This window comes from Osmia bicornis, chromosome 7 (assembly GCF_907164935.1).
Source record: "Osmia bicornis bicornis chromosome 7, iOsmBic2.1, whole genome shotgun sequence".
NCBI classification, from domain to species: domain Eukaryota; kingdom Metazoa; phylum Arthropoda; class Insecta; order Hymenoptera; family Megachilidae; genus Osmia; species Osmia bicornis.
In genome coordinates this window covers 11339832-11350722 of record NC_060222.1, presented here as the reverse complement: position 1 = coordinate 11350722, position 10891 = coordinate 11339832, and the positions used below count along the sequence as shown (strand labels likewise).

At 44.7% G+C, this 10891-nt stretch overlaps 1 protein-coding gene across 1 annotated transcript; it reads right to left on the bottom strand.

Moving 5' to 3' along the window:
* Positions 1 to 6876: 6876 nt before the first annotated feature.
* On the bottom strand, positions 6877 to 8238 carry LOC123987963. The gene has a single exon (XM_046286389.1). It carries the CDS (start codon positions 8236 to 8238, stop codon positions 6877 to 6879), a length of 1362 nt encoding a protein of 453 aa, XP_046142345.1.
* Positions 8239 to 10891: the final 2653 nt, after the last annotated feature.

The window sequence follows — 10891 nt, the reverse complement described above, 5'->3', positions numbered from 1 at the left end:
CCTCGTGATAGCCGGTCCATTATTCACACATAACTATCATATTTATTGTTCAATAATTCTGACTTAAACTATTAGTTGATAATCGCACCATTTTATATCTAATATTGGAATTATTGATGAGAATGGAATATTCCAGAAATTCTACGGCATAGAAATACCGAAAGGCCGTTAGACGGAGATGGAACACCGAAAGAGAGAGAGAATATGATCTAGAGGATTTCGTCTGGTACGCGCCCTTAACCAATAGCGACGCACGTGACGCTACCGTCACACACTATGATTTGTTGAGATGTCCCCACGCAGGACATCGTCCTCGCGACGGGCCCTTCCGGCCAGGATCGCGATCGATTTTGATCACTCTTCGTCGAACAATCGAGTAAGTCGTGACGGGAGCCCGTGCGTCTAGAGATAGAGTTGTAATTTGTACTTTCACGTGATTTAGCTGCGCGGCAAGTCTTATCCGTAGGCAGAGTGTCGCGAGGGTGAAATTCGGAAATACGTTACAAAGACTCAGTGACGCGCACGTAAAGCCATTTTCATACTATTAAACCTCTATCTTTTCTCTTTATTTTAATCCGTTTGTTCGCGTATTTTTCGTATTAAATTCACTCGCGTTTATAATTATACCTTTTCGAAAATCGTAATCGTCTTGTGTTTGTCTTAGTTAAATTTTCATTCGCAAAAAAGGGCAATCGGGCGCGCGACAAGTGTTAGTGCGACAGGTTCCTCATCTTCTCTCTTGGTGTTCCAGACTCAACAGCGATTATTCAGCGATTTCATAGCAAACGATTTTTGTCATATACTATATTCTACAGTTTCACGGTAAGCCTGTTTATTACTAATTTGTCGAGCACGGCATTATTATTGAATTTTCAACACGGCAAAACGGGCGGTCTATCAAGCCTTCGGGTTATGAGAGTCTCTCCATTTTAGATCGTCTCGATTCTTACGTTCAGGTACCGAATTACAAATTACACGCTATATTAATAATCCGAATTTTGAATTATCGCGACTGCGTGTGTGTGACGATTGTTCGACTACGTTATTTTATCAGGAGCGACCTGTAAAGCCTTTCGGGGTTGTGAGAGCCTCTCCATTCAGGTCGTTACCTCGCGGATAGATACCGCTAATTTTTCCATCTTCCTATTATATTTGGTCGAGCGATCCGTCTAACACTAATGTATCAACAAAATTCTGTTCGAAATTATATTTGAAAGTCCAACTGTAAATCAAAGGAAAAACATCTTTTCTGATCGAATCACTTTTATAAAATAGATTAAGCATCTTTACCCTTGTAAACCAGTATTGCTTTAAATTGTATTCATTTAATAGTAAATATCAGTATTGCCAGAAATTAACAGCATTAAATTCAATAGTCATTTTCAGTTTGTATTACTTTCAATAGTTTTTGAATTACATCTCATTTTTGCACACTAAACAGCATTAACATTTCTTTCAATTACCATCCTCATTTCGTTACATCTAATCTAACCCCAACACAACGTTTCAAGGAGGGACCCGTACGGGACCTAGAACACTGACGAACCCAACGGGAATAAATATCTAAATTTCCGTCTTTTAAAATTGTTCTGATCGTAGAGGACGTTAACGCGTCATACGCGGCCAGAGCTGGTGGCAGCGAGACCTTTCTCATCTCATTAATTAATTAAATCAAGAAAAATTAACAACTGAAATCTTTTCTTTTTCGTTCTTTTTATCTTTTTACGTTGCGCGCTCGCCTCGCGTCGCGCAACGTAACACTACACTTATACATTACAGTTACACTAATTCTAAACGCGTCTATAAATACAAAACAAAGAATCAGCGGCCGATGCTCGCCGGTGACAGCTGATCGCGCGGACGGCGTAATGCGTGCGAGTGCGAGTGAGAAAGGAAGATGACGATACCGAAGGCTTGGCGAGACGGACTGTTCTATTGCACGGAACATCGCGATTATTCGCCGAAGATTGGGTACAAAGAGAATAAGAAATAAACAGATATGTATGTTTCTTCGAACGCGTAGAAACTTGTGTTGCGTATCGCCGCGCGGATTGTTTGCTTGTTGGGGTTGTAAGGCCCAACTAAACCTTGTGGTACGCGACGCTACACAACACGTGTCCGCCAAGATAATCCTGGACACTGTGATCGATTGTTCTTTTTTTTTGTTGCCGATAAATGTGTAGGTATTGAATTTGGCCGATTTCGTATGCCACTACACCTGAACCGAACGATGTTCAATAGAAAGAAATCTAATTCACGTCTCGACTGCTAGACGTGAATGACGATTATTCTGTGGCCGATTTCGTATGCCAGTTGTACTTTGAAACTAAATAAGTTTGTGTTCTCCACGATGCGACGTTCGAAAGAGAAGTGTCGAGCAAACCGTCCGATGTTTGCCATGGCACCTCGTAGTGCTGTCCAAGGCGTTGCTGATTTTTTTGCCTTTTCCAATCAACGTCCCTTTCTAAAAATTGTGGACTCGCGTGTACGCCCTTTGGCCACCCCTCTTGGAGAGAGGGTGTGGGTTGTCTTGTGGAAGGAGGCGGTTCTCGAAGGTTTGACGGAGTGACATGGTTTCCTTCAAGTCGACCTTTGTTTAGCAGATGCCGTTATGCACGTGTTACTGACCGACTCTTCAGGTCTCCAGGTTTATGACATGTCTTCGAGCTGTTGGGACGGCGAGGCGCAAAATTCGGAGCTATTGTATTAGGATTAAAGAGGTTCGAGAAAATAAAGTTTACTGTCGCGCGAAAGTGAAATTGTCGGTTGTAAAATTTAATAAAAATGTGGAAAAGTTAATCTCTACCAGAATTTGTTTTGCACGTTCATGTCATAAACCAACCTTCGAGAACCATCGTGCATTGTATTCCGCGTCGGACGAAACATGCTCCCCCCCGTTGATCGCTAGGATCGATCAACATTGATCGCGACGATGGGTTGTTCGATGTTGCGTATGGGTCTCACCGTTCCAACTTCTGAGTGAGGTTCGTCTTATTGTTAGCGAGATTCTGCGTCGGGTAGTGGTGCTAATCGTTTGACGTTCCGCTTGTAGACTCCGTTTGCTGTTCGTACGGTAACTGCTCGGATGATGCCGTCTGCCCCCGGGTGCACTTGTTGTATGCGACCCAAGTGCCAACAAAGGGGGGGAAGGTTGTCTTCTTTGAGAACGACCACTGTCCCTTCTTTGATATTGTGGGACCCTGTGGTCCATTTCTGCCGAACGTTGAGTTGATGGATGTATTCTTTATGCCATCTAGACCAGAAGTCTTGTTTAACCTTCTGGATGTGTTGCCAATGTGAAAGTCTATTGGTCGGTGCTGTCCTGAAATCAGTCTCGGCAGGGCAAGTCAAAGAATTACCAATCAAGAGATGACCAGGAGTGAGAGCGGATGGGTCATTGGGGTCGGTTGAAAGAGGTGTGAGCGGGCGAGAATTTAAAATGGCTTCGGTTTCAATTACAAATGTGTTGAATTGTTCGTATGTGAAGAGTTCGTCGCCGACTACCCGTCTGACGTGATGTTTGAAGGATTTGACTGCGGCCTCCCACAATCCGCCGAAATGTGGTGATAATGCTGGCATGAAATGCCATGAGATTTCCTTATCTGTGAGAAATCTACGCAACCTCTCGTCGTCTGATAAGGTTTTGTAAAGTTCCGATAACTCGTTGTCCGCGCCGATAAAGTTTGTTCCATTGTCGGAGTAAACGTTCCGACAGAGTCCTCGTCGTGCAATGAAACGTTTAAAGGCCGCGATGAAAGCTTCCGTTGTTAAATCGCTCGCTACTTCAAGATGTACGGCCTTAGTGGCGAAGCAGGTAAAAATCGCGACGTAGGTTTTGACTCGAGCTCGGTTTCGGTAGCGTCTTTCTTTGATATAGAAAGGACCGCAGTAATCGACTCCGCAGTTGTAGAACGGTCGGTTCTCGGTGACGCGTGCCGCAGGTAGATTACCCATGAGGTATTCGACGGCGGGTGGGTTGACCCGGAAACACTTTACGCATTGACGAATGATCTTCCGTGTGGTGTTTTTACCGTCGATGGGCCAGTATTTCTGTCGGACGTTATATAACGTTGCCGTTACGCCTGAGTGATGATTTTTCACGTGAGACTCACGAATGATGAGGTCGGTTAAATGATTTCCCCTTGGTAATAAGATGGGATGTTTTTGTGCAAAAGGTAAATTGGAGTGTTGTAATCGCCCTCCCACACGTAACATTCCCCTTTTGTCCAGAAAAGGGTGGAGAGACCGAAGTTTACTCTTTGGGTGGAATTTTCCGGTTTTGAGGTCTTTGATATCTTGCTGAAATGTATTGTATTGTACGAGCGTGATGATTTTTAAGTTGGCGTCTCGAATTTCTTCGACAGTTAAAGGTCCGGCGATGCGTCGGTTGGGGCGAAAACGAAGACAGTAGGCCACAATGCGGGTGAGTTTCTTGATACAGGAGTACCGAGTGAGTATTTCGTCGCTTCGAATGGTTGAGGTTACGAGACACGTGAGTTTCTTTAGTTCGGGAAGTTCGTTCGATGTGCTGTATCTTGACTCTGGCCATTTGATCTGATCGGTTGAAAGCCACTTGGGTCCGTGAAACCAGAGGGAGTTGTGGAGGAATTGTGCGGGTGTTACTCCTCGAGAGACTAGATCCGCAGGGTTGTCTTCTGATTTGACGTGGCGCCAAAACGCGATGTCTGTTGTTTTCTGTATATCAGCTACGCGATTGGCCACGAATGTTTTTAACGTGCAAGGTTGTTTGTTGATCCAGTTCAGTACGATAGTGGAATCGGTCCATAGAAACACTTCGTGGATGTTGTGGGTGATGGCCTTGCGGACGGTTGCATATAACGATGTTAGTAGTACGGCACCGCACAGTTCTAAGCGAGCGAGGGTGATGCTTTTTAGAGGTGCGACGCGGGATTTCGCACAAAGGAGGCGCGTTTCGATGAGGCCAGATCTATTTATCGAACGCAAGTATAAACAGGCTCCGTACGCTCGTTCGCTTGCATCACAAAATCCGTGAATCTCCATTCGTTGAGATTCTCTCAATGCTGCGTGACGACTGAATTCAACGTTGTTGAGTGTTTGTAGTTCGGTGGCATATGTAGTCCATTCGGTATGGATGTTGGCGGGAAGCGACTCATCCCAGCTGACCTTTAATTGCCAAAGACGTTGCATCAAGAGTTTGGCGGTGATCGTAACGGGTCCAAGTGTGCCTAATGGATCGAAGATTTTGGCAATGGTCGATAAGATGGTTCGCTTGCTGACCTTGTTTGTGGCCGGAAGCTCGACGGTGTATCGAATGGTATCATTTCGCGCGTCCCAGGACAAACCTAATGTCTTCATTATCGCAGTATCTCCAAAGATTTTTGGATGAATTTGATCCGCATCAATTCCTGCGAGAAGGTTTGGTTCGTTGGATGCCCACTGTCGGATGTTAAGTCCCCCCTTTGTGAGCAGTTTGCCTATTTGGTTTTGAATGTGCCGAACTTCTTCTAAGGTGTCGGCACCGGTGAGGAGATCGTCGACGTATAAATCTCGCTTAACAATTGCTGTTGCGTTTGGGAATTTGTTTTGTTCATCATCTGCGAGCTGATGAAGGCACCTTATCGCTAAATATGGGGCCGCCGAGAGTCCGAACGTGATTACATTTAATTCGAACGTTTTCAGATTGCCGCGGTCGTCTCTCCACAAGATGCGTTGGTACGCGCGGTCCTCCGCTCGTACGAGGAATTGGCGGTACATTTTTTCAATGTCTCCGGTGATAACGAATGCATGCATTCTGAAGCGTAGGAGTAAGGAGAATAGGTCGTCTTGAATGGTAGGGCCTACCATTAACGCGTCGTTCAATGACAATCCGTTGCTTGTTTTGGCTGATCCGTCGAAAACTACGCGGAGTTTCGTGGTCGTGCTGGAGGGTTTTATGACCGCGTGGTGTGGTAGGTAGAAACCGGGTGTGTCGGCGTTTTCTACCTGCGTCATATGCCCGAGCGCGAGATATTCATTCATGACCGCAGTGTATTGTTCCTTTAATTCTGGATTGCGATTTAGTTTTCGTTCGAGTGAAAGGAAACGATTCAGAGCGCTCGACCGAGATTCCCCGAGCTGATTCCGCTTTTCGTTGAACGGTAACGCGACAATGTATCGCCCAGAATTGTCGCGCCGAAAATTTTCCTTAAAATGAATTTCGCATTCGCGCTCTTCGGATGAGAGATGCTGTGTGTGGGGGCCCTCTTCTACTTCCCAAAATCGTTCGAGGTTGAAATCCAAATTCGTGATAAAGGCCTTCCGTGTTTGGTGTGAGGTGACATTTGAAATATTCCCCCCAATGATCCAACCGAACTGCGTTTTTTGCAGGATCAAATCGTGACCGCTTCGATTAGACAAATCGTGTTGTCCGACGCTAAGACACGATAAGGCTGGTCCAGCTCCGATTAGCATGTCGATTCTGCCCGGTTGTTGGAAATGTGGATCGGCTAATTTCACGTTTGCCGGTATTTGTAGCCTTGATCGATCGATTTGAGTATCCGGTATAAATTCTGAGATTTGTGAAATTACAAGAAATGCCAGCGTTCGTTGGTAATTCGTTAGTCGGGATTTTATGGTCGCGGTGACGAGTTTATTGGCGGTCGTGTTTGAGTGGTTGAGGCTTTGGATTCCCACGGATGCCTGTGTCGACGGCAACCGCAGGTTCCTTGCAAGCGTTTCGGTCATGAAGTTGGCGTTGGAGCAGGTATCAATTAAGGTGCGACAATGAATCGATCGTCGGTCATTGTCAAACACCTGAATGATCGCGGTTGCCATTAAGCCGTTCGTTTGCCCATTTGAAACCATGGAAATGCTTTGTCGTCGTGAGGTTGGTTGGCTAGCGTTTGAGGGTGTTAGTCAAGATTTCCTTCCTTCTTCTCGCGGCGGAGCATCGCGATGGAGTTTTGTGTTATGTCGGTCGTGACAAACCCGACACCCCCCAGATCGACAATCTTCCGTCGCGTGGTCCGTTTGGAGACAATTTACGCAGAGGTTTGCTCCCTTCGCTGCTTGTATTCGTTCTTCGACCCCCATGTTCAGAAATTTCGGACATTGATATGCAGCGTGCGGCCCGGCATTGCACACCTTGCAATTTGACGCGGTGGATGTCACGTATGCCTGTTTGAATTTCTTCGCGGGCGGAGGTGACCATCGCGACGGTGACGGTTGGTGTCTCGAAGGTGGTAGTGGTCTTTGAATTGATCGCGGAGATCGTTGTAAGGGGTACTTCGCGGGTTCGCGCGCATATTCCGTACGTTGCGAATTCCTCGATGTTTCCGTTTCCCTTGATTGATGCGACGCGATGCGTAAATGTTTCAGAATGTCTAAAGCTTTGGGAACCTCAGTGTCTGTGAGTGTGCGTTCCCATGACCTCCGCGTTTCGGTGGACATTTTTGAAATCATCATGCTCGTGATGAAGTCGCTTGCCATGTCCTCCCAAGTCCGACCGAGAGCTTGGAGGGATCGAATGTGTAGTTGGACGTGGTTGACAAAGTCGCGTATGGCTTCCGGAGAGTCGTTGGTCATCGGTGGAGTGTCGCGTAGCAGAGATGCATGACGAAGAACGAGCACGCGCTTGTTGTCATAAATGTCGTTTAATTGGTTCCAAGCGGCTTCGTAATTCTCTTCGCTTACTGTAAACGCGTCAATGGCAGATTCCGCTCGTCCGGTTAGTGATAAACGAAGGTATTGCAATTTTTGGACATTGTTCAACCCTGTTTGCGAATGGATCATGGCTTGAAACGCGTCTTTGAACGTAATCCATTTTTCGAGGCGTCCGTCGAATTTCGGAAGGTCGATTTTTGGAAGCTGAACCGGTAGCGCGAAGGATGATGTGGTCGGTGCGGGTGAGACTGTGCCGTCAAAGGTTCCAGCCGGTGTGTTGGGCCGGTATCTGGGCTGATTCAAACCCTCGAGTAAGACGGTCGCGAGGGCTATCGCGTTGTCGAATGATTCGGTGGTTGTCTCGCGCTCGCGTTCCGCGTCTTCGACGTTTTCGAGAAGGGCCAATTCATCTTGAATTGTTTCGAACGTTTCGAATTGTTTGTGTAGGCGATCGATTCGATTGCGTAGTTTGACTCGTTCGCTTGCGGAGTCTTGATACGAATTGACGGAGTTCGATAACATCGTAGTTTGTGCTTTGAATGTTCGCCGTTTCGATTTTAACACCTGGATGCGCAACTCGCTCTCGTTGGCGGTCGACATGTTTGTGTTCGGCATTTTTAGGAAAACGAAAAGGTTTCGGACGAGGAAATTAAGAATGGATAAAACCCGATTGGCAAATCAATGACGAGCCTACCTTAACTGGATTTCGGTTGCGAAAATCGTCTCCGGACTGCACGATCTTGTTGACGAGGCGTCTGCGGGCACCGGTTTGTAGTCGCTTCGCTCCCGATTGGAATCCCCCAGCGCGGGTGGTAGATTGGATGGTTGACAGATTAACTCCGGTGTTATAATGTGATGCTAATATTCCACTAATAAAGTTGTATGTACACTGCACGTTGACAGATCGCGTATCCTGTATGCGCACTGCACTTCCACAGACCGTGTATCCGGCTCGAAGGACCAAAAATGTTTCTTCGAACGCGTAGAAACTTGTGTTGCGTATCGCCGCGCGGATTGTTTCCTTGTTGGGGTTGTAAGGCCCAACTAAACCTTGTGGTACGCGACGCTACACAACACGTGTCCGCCAAGTTAATTTTGGACACTGAGATCGACTGTTGGGACGGCGAGGCGCAAAATTCGGAGCTATTGTATTAGGATTAAAGAGGTTCGAGAAAATAAAGTTTACTGTAGCGCGAAAGTGAAATTGTCGGTTGTAAAATTTAATAAAAATGCGGAAAAGTTAATCTCTACCAGAATTTGTTTTGCACGCTCATGTCATAAACCAACCTTCGAGAAACATCGTGCATTGTATTCCGCGTCGGACGAAACAATGTAAGAATTTAGATTTTTTATTAGTATAATATATTTGAAAATTAAAACTACCAAATATTAAAAAACAAAATTAAAAAATATTAAAAACTACAGGCCGCCCGCCGCCTCTTCCACTACAGGCCGTGACGGCCGCCGTGACGTCCTCCATACATCATCGTTTTCACAATTTTTTTGATCTGAAATATAATAATGAACTGTATTAGAATTGTGACATTATTAGAAAACAAAAAACAATCGTGGAAATTCATCTGCTACTATTGTAGAAATGATTTCCGTTTCACGTGAATCTAATTGTGCAACATTTATTACATAGAAAAATCACGTTTTTACTTACTTGCGACATGGAAACCTTAGACTCTTCCGCTTTAACCTCCTCCTTCCTTTCTCTTTGTTCTGTAACCTTCTTTCCTTTTTCTTCCATAACTTGTTTCTTTTCTTGTTCTTCCTTAACTTCTTCCTTTTCTTGTTCTTTGTCTATAACCATCTGTGAAGAAAGTAATTTATATACAAATAACGTAACATTGTTATTACCTTGTTACTTTCAGACATGTTGGATCTCGACTGTCTCTTGTCTTGGATGCTGAAAGCACTCGCATGGTGGTGGGGATCAGGACCGTGGTCATTGACTTATAAAATAGACCCTTTCCTAATTTCTAATTTCTAATTTTACAGATTGAATTTTTATTTTCATGTTATATTTTTTTCTTACAATCTCAAATTATAATATTATAAATGAATACAACTTCAAAACTTTTTTTTTATAATAAATATCGACGTTATTGTTCTTTTCTTTCGTAGTCCTTAGAAACACTCCCCATCACGGTACCCTCTGTTTCTCGGTACTGTGTTTTACGTCTTCGCGACAGTTTTCACGATAGTTGCATTCGAAGCAAGGAATAGATTGCATCATTGAATTTATTTCAAAGCTTTGAAAGTGTGAACTGAAGTGAGAGGTGAATATTGTTGTGAGATAGTGACAATGAGTGATACTGAAAATATTGTCATGGTTGAAGAAATGCGAAATCAGTATGAAGATCAGTGTTTGATAAAAAATAAAAGTCGTCGGCCAAAATTACCAATTAGTGCGAAAAGATATTCAAAAAAAAAGAGCATGTCGCGAAAGAAGACGGCGTTTAGCCCTTCAGAATATTTCAGAACCGTCAACATCCCATGGACAAAAATACACTCCCGAGAAAATTTACTTGCCATTGGATGATGAAACAGAACCGGCAAATTCTACAGAAATGTTTGAAGAAACGACGGAAGAATTGTTTCAAATTGAAGAAACAGACAATACAGATGATGGGTTCAATATAGAAGGTACAACTTCCGAAAATGAAGAATTGATCATAGAAAAAACTGTAACGAACGAGCCTGAAGAACAATTCTGTCTACCAAGTGGCTTGAGTATCGTGGACATGCAGCACATCTTTGCCGAATTGCAAAAAATAGGTGACCATGCCAAAAACAGGGAAGACTGTGGAATTAGACACCTGAAAATAACCGGCATGAAACGGTCGGGACTGAGGACCACCCTCAGTGTAATGTGCGATATGTGCAAATATACAGGTGAAATCCACAGTGAACCTGATGAAAGCAATCACATGGAAACAAACCAGCGTGCCGTTGCTGGAACAATTGTGAATGGAGGCAGTTATGCCCAAATGGAAGAGTTCCTTGCAGCGATGAACATACCCTCCATGTCGAAGAAAGAGTTTAGAAAATATCACGATCAAATAGTGAAAACATTAATTGTTGCTGCAGAAGAAGAGATGGTAACAGCGGCAGAGGAAGAAAAACGCTTGGCCATTGAACGAGGCGATATTGTTTCCGGATGTGGAATCCCTCACATCCCCGTTGTGGCCGATGGAACCTGGATGAAACGATCATACCGGACTGGAACGTACGATTCCGCGTCTGGAGTCGGCGTTATAAT

What these genes read in the sequence shown, in the direction of transcription:
- LOC123987963 (XM_046286389.1), bottom strand. Translation starts at nt 8,238, where the DNA reads ATGCCGAACACAAACATGTCGACCGCCAACGAGAGCGAGTTGCGCATC.